Raw genomic sequence first — 19,432 nt, 5'->3', positions numbered from 1 at the left:
ACAGATATGGAAACCAAAGTTTAGAGCAACAACATGCCCAGGGTCAAAGGGCTGCTAAGTGGAAGAAAAGGGATTTGAATTCAATGCTGACTCCAAATCCTGGGATCTTACAACACCCCAAAAATTAAAGTGAACTATAAAAAGTTTTTTGGCAAGAAAGGGAGTGGAAGGAGCACCAAAGGGAAAGAAGAAAATGAAAGTGTACTGACTGCCAATTCTTGTCAGTCATTGAATGAGGGACTTTTTATGTACTATCTCCTTTAATCCCCATACCCGATCGCTAAAGCCTATGTTATTAGCCCCGTTTCTTATATAGGAGACTTTGCTCAAGGCCATAGCACTGGTGAATGATGAAAAAAGGGATTTGAACCCACTCCACCTTACTCCAAAGAATATAATGACATGAGCAAAAATGAAATTATTGGAGTGCCTGGCTGGCTCAGTCAGTAGAGCATGAGACTCTTGATCTCAGGGTTGTGAGTTCAAGCCCCATGTTCGGGGTAGAGCTTACTATAAATAAATAAATAAATAAATAAATAAATAAATAAATAAATAAATAAATAAAATTTTAGAATAAGTGATCCAATGAATAGAAAAAAAATCAGGAGAAAGTGTTATGTAGGAATCCAGGAATGAGAGAATTTTAAGACGGATGGTCAGGAAGGTCAAATGCTGTCAAAAAGTCAGGCTAAAGACTGGAAAGCCCATTGCGTTGAATAATTAACAGGCTCTGGTGACCTTTTGAGCACAGATACTGCAGAGGGGTAGGTGAGAAGTCAGACGGCAGTGAACCCAGTGAACCTAGAAGACACCAGGAAGTAGGAAAGCAGGAGCATTGAGGGGAGGAGAGAGGGTGTGAGCTGGAGCGCAAGGGGGGTGAGGGAACAAGGGTGTCTCGGGATGGGAAGACACTGCAGGCAGAGATGAGGGCTTGGTGAAGGAGAAACAGACTCAAGGGGAGGGTGAGTGATGTGGCAAGGTTTCAGAGGAGAGGACTACATCCTCCTCTGTGAGGAGGCGGGAACAGGTACCTATGTGGGGAAGTTATGAGATGGGAAAGAGGTGTAATTGGACTAAGTAACTAACGTTGAGTTTGCTCACGGGTGAGTCACATATAGAAACCACAGCAGGTGGAGCTGTCGCACAAAAGAAACTTTATTTGCAGCAAATTAAGGAGATCTAGGGAATAACTTCCAAAGCTGAAACTCCCTGAGGAAGGGCAGATGGGTTCCTTTTCTTTAGGGTTAGGATGAATATTTAGAAGGGGGAGCCTTTGTCATGGTGTGTAGATGTGGGCATAAGGTCACACATGCAGCCTCAGGTAACTTGCCTATACGGGCATTGCATGTTATGTAAATGAGGCTTGTGCTCCTCCTTGGGCAGATATTTTAGTATGATAATGAGATGAAGGAACTGTCGGGCATCCCATGGGTCAACCCACCGTCCATCTGCTCAGGGGTGTCAGGGGTTAAGCTCAAACTGGTCTGGGCAGTATTGCTTCAGGGGTACTTTCTTGGTTTAGGCCCATGGGGTCTTTAGCCTGAGTTAAGAAATAAACTGGAAAGAAGAACTCAAGGAAAAAATGTGGGACAAAGATCAGTGGGTCTAGGCAGGTCTACGATGCAGTAGGTCCACTAGCTGTGGAGAGTGAGAGGGAGGAGCAGAATGAAGGAGGCTTCGGGAAGGGATGCTGTGGGAAGCTGGGAAGAACAGTGACTGCTAAAGATGTCCCGGCAACACCAAAGACTCAGCCAGGGCTGCAGACCAGGATTCTGTAACTGAATCTATCAGCGAAGCTGCACGATCTCCTCTAACACTGCTCGGCAGGCCTGCCGGAGGGAACCAGGGATGGGCTCATCCAGGACAGGCAGCAATCAACCAAAGCAAAGGGAGTGCGGGAGGTGGTGAGAGTGTCTTTCAAGTGACTGCTGGTGGCATCTGCACCGGGGACAGGAAGTCAAAGGAGCGCTGAGAACCTGACAGGACAGAGAAGGCTGATGAGATTGAAAACGGGTTTGATGGGAAGGAAGGAGTGTGGAGATTGGGGTTGTGAGCGGAGAGCGCAGTCTCAGAGTTCAAGATGTCAAGGGTAGGACCCTCCTGTGGAATATGTCCCAGGATGTGGCTTTGCTGTGGTAGCACAGAGGGACAGTCACTGCAGTGGGGAGGGGAGGCTAGACTATCTTCATCTCGGGGCCTGAAGGCAGTCCAGGAGAACGGTAGGGATCCAAATGCTGAGCACAGTTCCTATTCTGCCCAGACTCAAGTCATTTTAAAAACTCAGAAGCATGAAATCATTAATAAAATGAAAGCATTAATATCACTGATCATCATTGGTTGAATCCTTGATAAAAATCTTTTTGGTTGAAAAATGTCATGTCACTACTATGTCTGCATGTTGACAGAGACCTCCTCAATGGCATCTAACAAAGTGACCGCAGAATCACAACTGAGTGGGGCCACTCTCATCCACAGGTTAGGGTGCCCCCGCTTTAGGTCTCTGCTTAGCCAGCAAGTCGGATAGGGGAAGCTGAGCACTAAGCCAAACCTCCTCTTTGATCTGAAGGCATCTGTACCTCACACCCAAGGGGAAGGCCAGACCCTGTTCTTGCTATAAATGCCTACTGCTGGCTCTGAAAAAAGGATTTGAAGGACAAAGTAGACACCAGGAGAACCAGCCACACCACCCACTTCCCCCACAAAGATGTTTATCTTAAAAGAAGCCTGTGTTGCAAGCCTAGGCCCTGAGTAGCAATGCTGCTTGGCTTTAAAATTTACTAGAGTTCGTCTGCAGCAGATGAAATACCATATGCTTTTGCAAGAGGCTGTTACTCTCTGGGGATTGGACTGGTAGTTTTATTTTTCTCTTTCTTCTCATCCTTGTCCTTGTCTTCCTCCTTCTTCTCCTGTTACTCTCTGGGGGTTGGACTAGTAGTTTTATTCTCCTCCTCCTCCTCTTCCTTCTTTTTTTGGTCCCATAATCGTTTCTCAAATTATAACCCATGTGAAAGCCAGATATGTAAAATAGGGAGGAGGAGAGATTCCCTGATTAGGGCCAGGGTGAGGGCTCCAGAGCCTAGCTCATCCAACCCTCTTTTTCTCCACCTCCAACTCCCTACCCTAGCCACAAGAGATAATTTCTTAAGGGGTTCTTGCAACAGGTGGGGGAAAAAAAACCCACGGAATTTCATTTACTTCTAGCACTATCATTTTATTAGTCAATTATTCTGTGAAGACAAGATGCCAATACGTTCAGCAAAATGAAAATATCTGGAATATGACGATATACATCTTGATCGTGCCCCTAGTTCTTGGTCTATTTCCAAAAACAACAGGTGGAGAATCACAACAGGACAACAGATTCAAATCAGGCCCACACGGTGGTGGAGCTAACGGCTCTCGGGGTAGCTGCCCAGGTCACAATGATTCCCCTTCCATAGAAACACGCACCATCTGCATACACAGTGATGGGCCCTAGGTCTGGGCTGGTATGACATCACCTCCTCCAATGGCCACAGCTGATTGGTCCAGTTGAGTTGACTGTTCAAGTCCAACCAATCTCTGGAATTTTTTATCTGGCCTCCAGGAATAGAATCAGTCTCCTTCTCCCCACCCATCTTTCTTTGACAAAGTTGTAAGACATAAAACTTAGATGTTGCCATAGACCGTGATCCCCACCTGAGAGAGAAAAGCCATATAGAGTGAAAGGGAATAAAGCCACCCACAGAAAGAACCAGAGAGAAGTGGCAAAAAGCAGAAAAAGGGAGCCTCCAGTGTTTGAGTTCTTGATTTTCATTGGGACCCTGCTCCATTCTTGCCTTTCCATGGTTTAATTTTTCAGCCTTTCCTTGGATTCCATGAGTCAGTAAATTCCACTTTCTATTTTGCTAGCTCAAGTTGGGTTCTTGGCACTTGCAATCAAACTAATAAAAAAAGCAAGACAATCAAATACACCATGTCAGTGACAGAACTAATCTTGGTCCAGATTTAACATCTCTAACTTGTTCTGAGGAAGCTGGAAAGATACCTGTGTAATCCAGAAGTCTAGAAAGACAGGCTTTTGGTGCCAGTCCTTTGAGTTGGGCATCAGGGGGAAGAAAAGTAGGTACAGCAACACTCCTCAGCTGTCTGAGCAGGATTTTGGCTTGGTGAGACCGAATGGCTGTAAAGCTGTGTCAGCAGCGGTAGCACCAAAGAGTGGCTGGTGTGGGCGGCCCTTAGCAACCCCATAATCTCCATCAGCTCCCTCGAAGACACTCCAAATAGCCCTACAATATAAGTTAAAACTCTTCCAAGTAGAGACAGTTCTGTTCATCATCTTCACCCATATAGGAATCTTGACCTTGAGACCACTCTTGTGCCAACTGTAACTTTCTTTCTTGTTTTTCTTTGGGACCTGCCCCTCCTTCCAAACAAGTTTGCAAACCCAGCCTCTCCTCTCTGTCTCCTCTAAGTCTCAAGGTCAAAGAGACTTCCTGCAGGGGACTTGTTTGGTTAGACTTGCAAAAGGCACTGACTGGGCTTTACCAGGAAAGTCTATGATTTACTGTTCCTAGTGTAGAAGCATCCAAAAGTGAGCTCTGTGGCTCCCTGCTGGGAAGCAAGAAAGGCAAACAAAAAAAAGCAGCAGGGCTTTGGTGGTGTGCTAGAGTTCAGGAGGAGATCTGACTGGCTCAGGAAGGAAATCAGCTTCACAGTGAAACCAGATTCCTGTGTGGAACTGAGACCCTCCAACTACAGAAGATGAGGGGGTGGGGAGACCCTGCTGAGAAACTGGGGGGAAGGCAGGTTTGGAAACCTTGAGTTCTTCTTGGCCTGAATTCTGCCAGGAAGAGAACATAATATGGTATAGCTTTTCTGTTAACTCTTTCAGGCCTTTACTGAGCCAGGAAAGGCTACTTATTCACTGAACCTGGTGGCTAATTAGGTAAAAATAAAGATCACAAGTAAAAATACCATTAAATTTCTTCCTCCCATATAGGCAGCGCTCTTCATATTAGAGTTCAGCCTGGTGGTCAAAGGATAATATTCCACAAGGTGAAAAACCGAAGATTTTCTTTTTTTAAAAAAAAAATTTTTTTTATTAGTTTTATTTTTGAGAGGCAGAGAGAGACACAGCGTGAGTTGGGGAGGGGCAGAGAGACAGGGAGACACAGAATCTGAAGCAGGCTCCAGGCTCTGAGCTGTCAGCACAGAGCCCGATGCAGGGCCTGAACTCACGAGCCGCGAGATCATGACCTGACCTGAACCTGGACGCTCAACCAACTGAGCCACCCAGGCGCCCCAAAAACCAAAGATTTTCTGAAAGATTTCATCTCCTAACCTTATCTTTTTAAAAAAATGTTTATTTATTTTTAAGAGGGAGAGAGAAAGAGAGCACACACACTCAAATGAAGAAGGGGCAGAGAGAAAAGTAGACAGAGGATCCAAAGCTGGTTCTGCACTGACAGCAGAGAGCCTGATTCAGGGCTTTATCCTACAGACCACGAGATCACAACCTGAGCTAAAGTCAGACACTCAAAAGACTGAGCCACCCAGGTGCCCCTCCTAACCTTATTTTAAAATTTCCACTAGTTGCAAGTTCCACAAACACTTTGTTCCTTCAGTACAAGTTATAAAGTAAGTGCTCAATAAATGAATGTGAATGAATGAATGAATGGGACATCACTATATAAGTCTACAAGTGTCGCCTATCCTAGAAACAGGTCATGGAGCGACTCTTAGAGCCTTTGGGATTGGTTCCCTATTCCCTTACCATCCCTGACCATTGAAGGTCATGTTCATTACCACTTAAATGGGGCCTGGTTGGGGGTTAACATACAAGGAAATATATTCAGTAAAGTGTCATTTTGAGACTCTGGTCCCTGCAGCCTACACAAGGCCAGTAATGGCCAGTGAAGCATTTGCGGTGCTCCCCAGTCTCTCTGAAGTGCCTAGGGGAGTGGTACTTGGCAAATAGCACCCTATCACTGCTCCACACGCCTGGCCAGCCCTTCACTCACCATGAGGAACAGAAAGCTGCCTGATAGCTTGCTGCCTGGGAGCATCTGTTTAGCTGGCATTGACTCCTGTGGGAACAAAGCCAATGAGCCTGGGTGAGGAGAGGAGAAATCAGTCAAGATTAGAAGAAGGAGGGGGAGGAGGAGGAGGAGGAGGAAGAGGTGGTGGTGGTTGGGGAGTGTAGTGCTTTGTTACATTGAAGACTTAACGGGCCTTTTAATTTCTACAGCAAAGCACAGAGGAATACATTGTGGAAATATCTGGAAGCTTCTGGTTGGCCCCATGTTGCAAACCCTACTTCATGGAAGCATGGGGCAGAGGGGTGAGGTTTGCTGCAGCGTTCCACGCTTTCTACGTCCCCCTTAGGGGACGACACCAGACAAAGGCTCTTCTTGAATTTCTCAGGGACCACCATGCGGATGAATTTCCATGTGGGAATACAAATGTCTACTATTCTACCCGGAGGGAAACTAGTAAGGAAAGTCTTCCAGGTCACACGTTTTAAAAATGAAGGTTCAGACAAGTCATTTCCAGTTGACCAACCCTTTAATAAATCATTCCCCATAACTTTCAGCCCCTCAGGCCATTTACACAACAGCCAGGCTCAGGTTCACCCTGCCTGACAAATAAGATGTCTACAACACCACAGTTTCCCCGGGTTTGATACTCTGAATATTTACTTTATTTTCACTGACCTATGAGCTCCACTAAGGAACAGACTAGATGTTATTTGACTTCTATTTCCAGAGCCTGGCAAGGTGTCTGGTAAACATAGCAATTCAGTGAATGTCTGTTGAGTGAGTGCTTCCATGCATGTTTTTACCATGTGGGGGAAAAAAGTCTGGTCTCAGCGAGCAGGTAGGTTGGTAAATAGTTGGTGCTTTTCAGGATAACATTAAGTAGAAGCTAGCCCTATGATCTCCCATGAACACTACCCCTTTTAGGATGCTTACCACATTAAGCATCCCATTACGGTTTTTTTCAGTACACCTACAAATTACTCCCTGTAACTTCCTTGGAAGCAAGAACCAGGTGTTCCTGCTTCAATTATTTCATCCATCCCTTTGCCCGGTAAATGAACCAGACAACTGAATGAGTGAATGTTTATTAGCCAAACCATAATAGAGCCTCAGGTCTATCAAAATCTTCCAACACAATCACTGAAGTCTTTTTAAAAGTAAGTTCAGCCGCCTGAAAAACACTTGCAGAAACGAATGTTGGCACATCAGCCAAAGACAACGCTCATATGACGACATCAACACCAAGTAGCAGAGGAAAAAAACAGCTTTAAGGCACATGCAGAATGGGAAAAATGTGCAACATGGAAAGCCTGGCCAGGCCCAGAACACAGGAGACAGGGGATGACAGCCAGGGTAGGCTACAGAATATGGCAGCAGCCAAAATTTGTGGATAATTCACAATGCAGATTAACCATGTCAATGAAAGGAACTGCATTCACAGCACTGACATAGATCAAGTCTGTGGGTAATTTGTCAGGTGTGTTGAAGCCAGGGATTTGTCCAGGGAATGTGGAAGAAAGTGGTCATGCATGGTGGCAAATGGACTGAGAACAGAGGCCAACAATGTGTGGAGGGAAGCCTTGATTCAGAAGGCAGGGTTTTTCTCTGCTGCAGGATTCCCTTATAATTAACCAATTAAGGCCAAAGCTTCATTTCCTGTGGCAGTTTTCTCTGCCACACAGAATGAGGTCACAGCCCTAACCACACAGATCTATAGAGCATCTGGGTGATGAAGAATGGCTTCAGATATGCTTGGATCATTCCCCGGAGATGACTGGACACATGTGTGGTATTCTTAGCCTCAGTAGGAAGAGTTTCCCAGAGGAATCAAAGTGTATTCTGACACCAGCTTTTAAGTCCTTATTTACATCCTTATCACATGACTCTAACAAAAGAGAATATTACTGGATCTATTAAGCAACCCTAGAAGCTGCAATAGATCAATCAGGCCTCCATCAAGTCTGAAATAACCAATTGTAGCATTATTCTGTACCACTAAATGTGATTCTCTATGTGAAAAGAATTCTTTTTAACATTTATTTTTGAAAGAGAGAGACAGAGCATGAGTGGGAGAAGGGGAAAGAGAGAGGGAGACACAGCAGGCTCCAGGCTCTGAGCTGTCAGCACAGAGCCCTATGAGGGGCTCGAACCCACAAACTGGGAGATCATGACCTGAGACCAAGTCCCGCGCTTAACCGACTGAGCCACTCAGGAGCCCCGAAAATAATTATTAATATAACTTATTATGTATGTGAAAGAATTATTTACACTTTAAGGAGCCACTGGGATTTAACAAATCACTGTTAGTATTATTTAGATGATGTCAATTTCTGAGAGAAACCATAAGTATTTATTGGCTATCAGAATTCTACAAACAGAAGAATCTACAAATAGAAGGGATGGATTGTACCTAAGTCTGTGAAAGGAGTGGAGGGAAACTGACAGGATGGGCAGAAAAATCAAATATCAGAGAGGGACAAGAGGCATTGCTGCATTATTCTAGATGAGTTAATTATAAATTGGTGTGTGTTGTTTTGGCCAAGAGACTGTGTTACCACCACAAGCAGAAAACTCTCCCGCTGTCCTTTTTCCTTACGTTTTACAAGAATGGGAGGTCAGAGGATATTTATGGAAGCACACTAAAGCATGAAAATGCAGCCAAGCCTTTTGCCTCTTCAGTTTACCCGGCTTTTCAGCTGAAAGGTTCAGGGGTAAAAAGGGTGAGAAGGCAAAGGCTAGGGTTGACTATGCTGCTTTCCTCCTCCTAATAAGACAGTGGGACCCGATACTGGGGGTGGGGCTGGGGGGGGGCAGAGTTAAAAAAAAAAAAAAAAAAGCGGGGGAGGCCATGGAAGGACCTAACGAGCTTGTGCCACAATTAGTGGATAAGTCAAATGATAGGAAGCCTGAGACCAGGAGACGCTCAGAGGCCAAGAGTGAGAGAAGAGGAACCCGGAATACCGGTAGCATTCAAAGAGGTGGCTTCCTGGCTTGTGTGTGTTTCATGTCTCAGAGTGTAGCCTTCTTAATAATCTTTCTTAATAATCCGTTCAGGGAGGGCTGGTGCACAATGAGGAGCCCTGCAGTGCAGGCAGGATGCAAGCCCCGCCCTTCGGGGAAGGTTGTGACATCCCTCAGCCAGAGGAAAATTCCGACTCCCTTGATGAGGTGAGGACAGCATTTCTACAGTTTTCCTCTGTGTCAGGAACAAGGCTGGGGCACAGGGGCCAGGGCTGGTAAGATTCCGAGACAGGTGAGCTGCAGAGCTTCTTAATTAGAAACAGGAATTGAGGAAAGAGCCTACAGTGCAGAGGGAGAAAGACAATCTCATGCGCAAATTCATGAGAAGGGTAGCCTCTGGGGAAAAGGCCAGGATTGGAGGGGTGGCCAAAGGCACTCAGTCTTGTCTGTAATGTTCATATTTAAGAAGACAATGTATTCATGTGTTAAACTAATCTTTAAAAAGTCTTATATTTAAGAGAGACATAGAGGGAAGTGAGGGAGAGGTAGGAAGAAAGGATGAAAGACACAACTAACAGCCTAGGTCTCCTTGTAAAGGTCTCCCTGGATGCTGGAATAAGGCGACCCACAGGGGTGGGGCTCAGAAGCAATGGAAGACACATGGAGCAAATCACAAGGGGGTAGGATCCTAATCCAGAATTCCCTGGGTCACAAAAGGGCATGGAAGAAACAACAACAGAATTCTGATATAAAACAGTGAAAAGAAAAAGCACCTCCCCCCCCCCCTCCCGGGAGTCCTAGCACATACTGCCTGTCAGATTGATGGTCCAGTTCCCCACTCTTACACAGTACGGAATGAATTCCCACTTCCCGGAACTGGGCCCAGAAACTCAAGCAACCTCTCTGCTCTTAGGTCCTCTCTGCCAACCATGCCCTTGATTGTGGAGAAACCTACAGCCTGGGAATTGGAAAGAGATATAAACAGGAAGGCGGCACTTCATGTGGACCACCCTGCCCTCAAACTTTCTACCAATGCAATTCCACCCCACCCCTAACTTGGCCCACCCAGTAAGCTCCTGAAGAATGAGTACTTCTGTCATACATTCAGAGGCTTCCCTCTGAAGGGGGGCTTTCTTGGGGAGAATGCCCTGGAAGGGTGGAGACCACCTCGCTTGAAAGGAGATGACCTCTAAGTTTGTGGTCCTGTCTGCTGGGCTCAGGTGAGCCACCAGGGAAAGGCATCGCCCAGCTTATCTGTAGGTAGGGGGCCCTTCTGATTTCTCCGTTAGCCATCTCGTCTGCACCATACCCACTACTTTAGCCCCTTAGGGCTCTGCAGGGGAACTGATCTGGGATCCCCTTGAGGACGGGGGGGGGGGGGGGGGGGGGGGGGTACGGAGAACCCCTTCTAGAGATTAGGCGGGAGGCGCTGGGGGAGGGGAGCTGGGAGTGGGAGGAGCAGACAGTTACCTCATTGAAGCCCTCCTGCAGGACGTCCAGTAAGTTCCCCCGGGTCAAGCAGGCTAGCATTGTTCCTGGCGGGGGCTCCCGGGCGGGGTCTCCAGGCCAGGCGGCCGCCGCCACCGCCTCCTCCCTCTGCACACAAAGACTCTCCGCTCAGCTCACGGGGATCTCTCCGGAGTCCCGCAGGCCACTTACTGGAAACCTAGACCGGAGCCAAACTAGCGGCTTCCACTGGGCATGCTCGCACCGGGGCCTCTGCCGGAGGGGCCCGGGCGCTGTCGCGGTTCCTATAGAAACAGCTGGGCGCGCAAAGGGTGGAGGGGCGCTGGCTGGCAGCCCCCCGCCCCGCGTGCGTAAGGGGGAGCACCGCGGGCGCGCGCGCGCGCGCACACACACAAACACACAAACACACACACACACACACACACTACGTACAATACACACACAACAGGCTGGGGGCGGGCGTGTGTGCCTACGCTGCAGACACACACCAGGCCTCCAGGCGGGCGTGCCGGTGTGTGCGCGCCCTGCGAGCAAACACACACGTGAGCGCACACACATACACTCGTTGACACACCAGCAGGCGTGCCGGCGTGTGCATGTGCTTGCAATCACACACTAGCATACCACCAGGTCTGGAGGCAGGCGTGCTGGAGTGAGCGCGCGGACACACACACACACACACACACACACTCTTTCTGCTGATTTAAGGCCAAGTGCCCCACCACAAGATGGGTGGGGAGGGGAGTGAATCAGGATTTTTTTCCCCCAGACTAGCTAAAAACAGCAACCTTTTTCCACAAGGGGCCTGGGCAGTGAGGTTAGGCTAAAGAAGGGGAAGCAGAAGGGACAGAAAAAAAAAAAAAAAAGTGAGATAAACCAGCCAGAAGGAGAGGGGGAAAAAGAGGATAGAGAGAACTTTAGTTACTGATGGTATCAGCAAACATTTAATAGAAGTAGTACTTAACAAATCACACAGGATCACAACAGAAACATCGAGGGTAAACCAAGTATCACTAAGGCTATGCTCCAAAAAGCCTCCCTTTTTTTCTTTTAAAAATAGCAGCTAAAAGGTAAAGCCCATATCTTTAGTGAGCTTTAAATGAATTAAATGGATTTTAATTAAAATAAACACTACAAAAATGTCCTGGGGCTTTTGAAAGAGTTAGGTAAAAACTTGCTCAAATGAAACAGAGAGCTATTCCCCTCTGTTGCTAGTTATTGAAGTCACAGCCTTGATTATTTATTTTTAGGAATACCAGTCATTTTGTACTCTTCAGCGCACATTCTTGTTTCTATAGGAAAACAGGAAGCTGAAAGAACACCCCATATTATGTTACACCTCGTGATCCCAGATGGAGGGGAAGGATTTACAGAATGTTAAGGCTCAGAAAAGGTCAGGGCCTTGCCCAGGGACACAGCTGGTCAGCGACAAAGACAGTTTGAGGAGCTAGGATCTACCCTCATGCTTTTGCAGAAGGCCCACATTCCTTCCCCAAATTCCCATTGGTACCTTAGCAAGAAAAGTCAGTAATGGCTCTTTTCAACCTAAGACTTCCTCCTCCTTAGGTCACTAGAGAAAAAGAAAATCTGTACCCCAAACATCCTGAATCATCTTGCCTGAATGTCTGAAGCTGCTAAACACAAAGATACTTCTGAGAAAGACACACTTCTTCTAGGATGGCAGCAAGCAGGAAGCAGAAGGCCAGCAGAGTTAAGTGGGTGCTGCAGATTGAATGAATGCTGTGTGTTCAATTCTGCAAAGGCTGGGGAAAAGCCATGACTCCAAATCAAACTGCACCTGATCAGCCCAAAAGTCAGAAGACCACCGTCCTTCATAACTAGCTGGGGAATTTAACTACCAAAAATTCCCCTTGCCATGACCACAGCTCACGGTGTAATATCATCAGGTGAGTGACTAACCCATATTACTGCAACAAGGCCCCTTTAAAAGAGAAGCATGAAACTTCCAACAACGTAAAATTGTATGCAACACATCTATGTGCATAGTGATGCAAAACCAAAACACTCAGTCAGTAGATCCCTAAATAGATTCTGACAGCCCATCATTCTTTTACACAGTCGAATATATTGAGACTTCAGAGAGAGGCCCTGCGGATAGTTCTATACCAAAAGGTCACTGTTTCTCAAAGAACAAGTCGTTTTTCAAAGTAGGACCTGTGAGCTCAATATTCCCGGGAAAAGACTCATTAGATCACTGGATTTTAAAGCTAAAAAGATGAAGTTTCATTTGACTCTCATGAAGGAATGAAGCCTAGGGGAGTTATTTACAGTCACTTAGCAAATCAGCATGGGCGCTAAGATCTGAACCCAAATGCCTCTGATGCTCAGCCCTGTGCTATTTGCCCTGCACCCCCCTCCAGTACACTGGAGGAATTAGAGGGAACTGTGGTGAATAGATACAAGATTTATTACAGGGCACTCGGTCCACAGTTACACTATTCCCTAGAAGTCTGTAATTATGTCAACCACATACTCTACAGTAGTCATGTGCAATGTGATGGTGGGAATGTTCTGTATCTGTGACGTCCAATCCAGTGGCCAGTGGACACTGGCTACATGTGTTTATTGAGCACTTAAAATGTGTCTATTGTGGGGCGCCTGGGTGGTCTAGTCGGTTGAGCATCTGACTTGGGCTCAGGTCATGATCTCACGGTTCGTGAATTCAAGCCCCACATCAGGGCTGGATGCCGTCAGCACAGAACCAGCTCTGGATCCTCTGTCCCCCTGTCTCTCTGACCCTCCTCTGCTAGTTCTCTCTCTCTCTCTCTCTCTCTCTCTCTCTCTCTCTCTTTCTCTCTCTCTCTCTCAAAACCAAACATTAAAAAAAACCGTGGCTATTGCAAATGTGGAACTAAAATTTCAATAGCATTTAATTTTAATTCGTTTAAATTTAGATAGTACCATTTCAAAATATTCTGTGTTTTCCCCCACACAACTAATGAGATGTTCCAAAAATTATATTTGCACAAATAGTCTGCCTCTCATGCTTGGAAAAAGCACAAAATTCCTGTTAGAGCATGTAATCTCAAGGTTTTTTTGCTCAGAAGATGTGCTCACCTTATTTATCATGGTCTACCTAACCACATAGCCCAGGTGAAGAACTGAGCTTGTTCTAAGCAGCACTCACAATGACTATTCCTTCCATCTTCCCCATCTCACTCTGCTGTGATATCAACATAAGAGCTGAGAGAGTAAGTGGGTTAGCTAAATGAACCAGGAATAACTAGACCAATGATCTGCATCTCATAGTGCTGGAGCGTGGGGAAAACTGCAAGCCAGTCCAGGTAGCTGGAACCACTCCCACCACTGCTGGCTTGTCATTCTCTCTGCCTGGGAGGAGAAGCAAAGGGTCCAAGCAAGCTGCTTTCTGCATATCTCTGCCATGCTGCCTGATTTCTGAAATTATACCAGACCTCTTCAGTCCTATATGATTTTAACAATAATGGCAGAGACTTACCTCACCAACTAAAAGCTACACAAATATCAATCTACAACAATAATAATAGCAAAATTGAACTTTTATTATGTGCCAAGCCCAATACTAAGTGCTTACATATGTTAGCTCAGTTGATGGTCACAATTACCATAAACAGTAGGAATTGTTTATTAACCCCATTTTATAGATGAAGAAAGGTTCTAGAGGATAAGTAATTTGCTCCAGATCCTATTGCTGCTAAGTGGTGAAACCAAAGTCTGGCTTAATCATTATGCAATACTTTTATATGATGCTTTCCACACAAAAGGTATTCAGTAAATGTCGGGACGCCTGCGTGGCTCAGTGGATTAAGCAACTGACTCTTGATCTCAGCTCAGGTCATGATCTCATGGTTCGTGGGATTGAGCCCTGCATCAGGCTCTGCATTGACAGCATGGAACTGGCTTGGGTTTCTCTCTCTCTCTCTCTCTCTCTCTCTCTCTCTCAAAATAAATAAATAAACTTTAAAGAAAAAAGGTACTCAGTAAATGTGTTTAGTTGGATGAATGAATGAATGAATGAATGAGTGGAGGAAACACTGGCAAACTCATTCATCACTTATATTAATACAGATAATAACATGTTAGCCTAAGTAAGACTTTGAGCTTTAAACAGAATTGTCATTTGGTGAAAATACCGTGACTTCTGCCTATGTAGAAGTAAAATGTGTGAAATTCATACCTATGTAAATTTAATACATCTATTGTAGGCAATCATTAATGACTATAAAGAAGCAGAAAGGCAGTCTGAATAAACAAATAATTAAAATTGTCAATGGAAATATTTTAAATGACTCTGAAATAATTTCTTAATCTTTTTCTGTTTTCATACATTAGCGGGTTTCGTAATGTATGTTTACAATTTCTACTGCATTTATCTTCAGAGACATCAGCATAAATGTACACAAAAGGGCTCACATCTACCGGCAAAGGCTACAAACGTGTCCTGGCTCCTAAACTGCTCTCTTTGTCTCCAGGCTTTTCTGCTAGTCTACACCCCTTAATCTTCCTTAGACAATGCATTCATCTTGCTGCTCAAATGCTCAAATGTTTTCAAATAATCCCTTTTCCCATCAGATATAAATTCCTCATGCCCTGCTCTTACGGCTGTCCCCCAAATTGCCTATGCTCAGGTTGGCAGGCTCCTCACTGTCTCCCACATTTCCAGGGCTCATTTTTGCCTCCCATGCCTTCATGACTGTCCTGTCTAGAATGTCCCACGCTTCTGCTACTCAAATCCTTATTATGCCTACCTCAAGTTCTGCTTCCTCATGAAACTCCTGTGACTACTTTTGGTTTTTCTTAATCAAGATGGATCTGATTTTAATCAGTCTGGAACCCTCACGCCCCAGATAACCCATGGTTCATTCTTGTTCTTTTTTTCAGGTTTCTGCTCAAATATCACTTTATCTCTTTGGCCTTCTCTGACCACTCTATTTAAAATGACAACACTCCCTCACCCAGGCACTCCCAAACCTCTTTTGCCTGATTTATTTTTATTTTTCTTCCTAGTATTCATCACTGTCCTCTATAGTCTATATTTATTTGCTCATTTGCTTATTGTCAGTCTCTCCCTGCCCAGAATATAAGGTCCATGAAAGCAGGGAATTTTGTTATGTTTTGTTACTGGTTTATCTCTAGAACCAAAAATATTTCCTGGCACATAAGTAGATACTCAATAAATCAATATTCCTCTTTTTATAATCCAAAGGTCATGGGTGCCTGGGTGGCTCAGTCAGTTGAGTGTCCAACTTCGGCTCTAGTCATGATGTCATGGTTCGTGTGTTTGAGCCCCACATGGGGATCACTGTTGTCACTGTGGAGCCCACTTTAGATCCTCTGTCCCTCTCTCTAACTGCCCCTACCCCACTCACACTCTCTCGCTCAAAAATAAATAAGCATTTTTTAAAAGTCTATATAATTCAAAAGTCATCATGATGAGAACAAAAGCAAGAAAATTTAACTAAATAAATCTCACAACTTGCAGCCCACTGATAAATATCTGAGGCATGCAGAGCATGACATTCATCAAGGAACTGATGGCTGCCTTAATGTTGATATTTTACTAGAGACTAAAAGCAACTTCATCTTGACAACAGCCAGATCTCCAAGGTCCTGTAGTCCCTGCTTTCAGCATACAGAAATTCCTTGGAAACTATGCTATCTATACTCCCCCCTGTTCCCTCCACAAACTTAAAAATATATAATCTGTCGCACCTCAAAATTACGGGGCAGCTCTTTCTGCTCAAGGGTCCTCTCCCTGTGCTATAATAAAAACACATTTTTGGCACCAAAAATGTCTCAAGAATTCTTTCTTAACCGTTGCTCTCGGACCCAGACTTCAAATCACATCAATAGCATGTTCTGTATTATAGCACTTAGCACTTAATTATAATTTAGAAGTGTGAATTAGGGTGCCTGGGTGCCTCAGTCCATTAAGCATCAAGCCCCACTCTGGTCTCATACTCTTTCTCTGTCCCTCTCTCTGCACCTCATGGGATTCTCTCTCTCTCTGCCTCTTGCTCACTTGAGCTCTCTATCAAAAATAAATAAATAAATTTATAAATTTATTAAAAAAAAAATAAGTGTGAATCTTTGTCTCTTTCAGTGTATTTCCAAGACAAATATAAATAATTCCTGGTATCCTCCTATATTTTCTTCTCCTTCATCAATGCATTTTTTTCATTAAACATTCACTAGATATATGTTGAGGATCTGTTATATGTCATTATATGCCACGTTCTATTCTTTTAGACAAAAATTCAGGAACTCACAGTTACACATAAATACATGAATACACATAGAGGCAAGAAACAAGACTGAAAAAAAGAATAGTAAAAGGACGACTACTAAAACTGAGAATCCAATATTAGTATGTGGGGACAGAGTGTACAGGGTGAGTGTGACAGACTGAGTGGGTAGAAAAAGGAAAAAAGAGACAGAATGGTAAGAGACGAGTAGGATGTTGCCAAAGTAATCACCAGATGCTAGTGCTTAATATAAACTGTACTTAAGCAGACATGCAAATATATTCTACATGAATTTTTTAAATTCATGTTTCAAAAGTTATCTGCTAGTAATCCTGTGGGTAAAAATTAGATTAAGACTAGCGACATCTGGTGGATATTTTGAAAGTAATCCTTGAATTTCTCTACTGTGTAAACACTACAAGCCCCCATACCTCTGGACTGACATTCATAATATGTTAGGGTTCATAACTATGATGAAATCATCTTTCTTCAGGACCTAAGATCTCATTGCAAGAGGTAGCCAGATTTCTACCAAGAAGCCTTCTATCTCTCAGCTGATGACCCTCTGCTTTCTGGAGGATGTATATATAATTTGACACCAGGATTCTTCCTTTAAAAGGTAACTTATTACTTAAAATGTTCACATTCTTTGAGGTAGGGATTCTACTTCTGGAACTCAACCCTAAGGAAAAGAAGTCTTAAATGAGGAAATCAATTCATTATTTACAATGGGTGAGGAGAACCTAAAAGTCCAACAAACAGAAAAATGGTCAAGAAAATTAGAATCATTATAATGTTTACCAAACATTTGTAGACCTACTAAAACAAATATTTTAACAATTTCATATTAACAAACATTAAGTTAAAAAAAGCAAAAGTCAAAAAGCGTGTGCATAATTTAATCTTAAATATGTAAGTAATATACATATAAAAAGGCTAGAAGAAAATTCTACATTCTAAAATATTAACATTGAGGGCTTCTGGATGGAAGCATTATTGTTTTTTTTTTTAAATCATGGTTTGCAATATTTCTTAAATGCTCTATAATTGTCATGAATTATTTCTCTAACAAACATTTAAATCTTTTAAACAATGCATATATTCTGATTAATTGCTATAATTTTCAATAAAATCTTCCTGATTTTATTAGTAATGAATCAAGGGAGCTAGAATTTCCACAAGAAGGGGTAGCAAGAGAAGAAAGCAAATATATGACAATTTTGTTCCAGGATCTGAGTCCTGATGGAGAAAACCCAGTTGTAGAACTGTACTAAAATTCCATTAATGTCATCACACTCCTTTCAATAGTACACCAGAAACTTACAGAGGGCTCTGTGGGCAGCAGGGAGTTACAGAGTCTCCTAACCACTTGAGTCCCCATCTTCAGAGTGCCTAGAAAAGCCGGATCAGGGCCACCTTAAAATAGGAAGAGGGAGAATGTGCAAAAATACAGAACAGGAAAAAAACATTCCAAAGATAAACCAATCTATTAGGGTCAAGCTTCTGCTCCAAATCTACCAACATATGCCATCTAGAAGTTTCAGAAATAGTACCCTGGTTAGTAAGAAATCCAGCCAAAGATACTGTAATCACAACAGGGCTATCCCAAGGGCATTTTAAAAACTACCCACTTAGGCTTAATAGTAATAAAGTAAAGAGCAATGCTTCCCTATCAGTCAAGCAAGGATGCATTTTCCCACCTCCCTATGTTTATCAGTCAACGATCATAGGAAGGATTCTGAAGACAATCAGGACAAACACTGGGAGCTCAGCTTCTGCCATGCACTTCTATTCACCCTCAGGAATTCCGTTTTAACGTAGAAAGGCCGCATTTATATTTTAAGGCAGAAATGTTTTACGTAGTACTTTAAGTTTACAAAGTCTTATCACCTACATTGTCACATTTGACCGTCATGGTAAGTTACCGTTGGAAATAAAGTTCACTTTATTGCCCCCCAGTTAATAGTAGCAGGCTAGGGAGTTGCTCTGCCAATTAGTGATGAAGTTTTCTAGTCACTTCTTCTGAATCCACTTGCACTAGGTCTGTGCCAGAGAACAGGGTGGGAAAATGATGATACTGATGATAATGGCAGCCGATATTTGATTACATACTATGTACTGTTCCAAGTGCTTTTTAACTACAAACATTCTACGAAGTTGGTACTATTATTTAACAACTCTCTCGTGCTGTGATTCCATTCTCAGTACTGTGTCAGTCTTAAGGAATCATCCCTCTCGGGGATAAACTGAAGGGCATTGGTATTTGGGCAGGATGGCGTACAGACTGAAAGGGGATTTGCATTACTACTCGGGTCTCCAAGCTCTGAAAGTCTGAATCAGGAACGGCATCCTAAGAACCTGTAAGGCTTAGAGCTGTTCAGAACCTGAAACTTCCGCCTCCTTCTCCTCAACGCCCCCCCCCCCTACCCTCCCCCAGCCGCCTCCATCTCACGCCTCCGTGTGTCCCCATTTCTGATCTGGAAGCTCAACCAGTGGTAATTCTATTTCCCAGGCACCTCCCACCTTTTACCACCTACCTCTTAACTCATCGGTCCGTCTGGTTCAACATCTCTGTCCCCAGCCCTTCTGAGCACGGCCTCCTGCAGCTGCAGGGCCGCCGCCGCGTTCCCGCTGCCATGGTGACGCGGAGGCCGGGCCCGACCTGGCCCCGCCCACCACCGGCCAGCGCGAGCCAGCCCCAGCTTACCTGGGCCCCGCCCCCTGCCTGTCCGGCCCCGC

The 19,432-nt window shown here is 44.4% G+C and overlaps 1 protein-coding gene across 2 annotated transcripts in view; it reads right to left on the bottom strand.

Annotated features, from left to right (window-relative positions):
- Positions 1 to 19,311, bottom strand: part of DIXDC1 (DIX domain containing 1) — a 71,605-nt gene extending 52,294 nt beyond the window's left edge. Inside the window, exons 1-3 of one of the 2 annotated variants that reach the window (XM_042959127.1) lie at positions 19,231 to 19,311; positions 18,018 to 18,109; positions 6,003 to 6,068 (exon numbers count right to left, since the gene is read on the bottom strand). In XM_042959127.1, coding sequence (XP_042815061.1) covers positions 6,003 to 6,068; positions 18,018 to 18,074 — 123 coding nt within the window. In that variant the 5' untranslated portion in view covers positions 18,075 to 18,109; positions 19,231 to 19,311. Of the gene's footprint in view, positions 1 to 6,002; positions 6,069 to 10,451; positions 10,611 to 18,017; positions 18,110 to 19,230 lie in introns of those variants that run through there. The other variant, XM_042959125.1, reaches the window with a different exon arrangement.
- Positions 19,312 to 19,432: the final 121 nt, after the last annotated feature.

The sequence above is a fragment of the Panthera tigris genome, chromosome D1 (assembly GCF_018350195.1).
Source record: "Panthera tigris isolate Pti1 chromosome D1, P.tigris_Pti1_mat1.1, whole genome shotgun sequence".
In the NCBI taxonomy this organism is placed as follows: Eukaryota; Metazoa; Chordata; class Mammalia; order Carnivora; family Felidae; genus Panthera; species Panthera tigris.
This window is presented reverse-complemented; position numbering and strand designations above follow the sequence as displayed.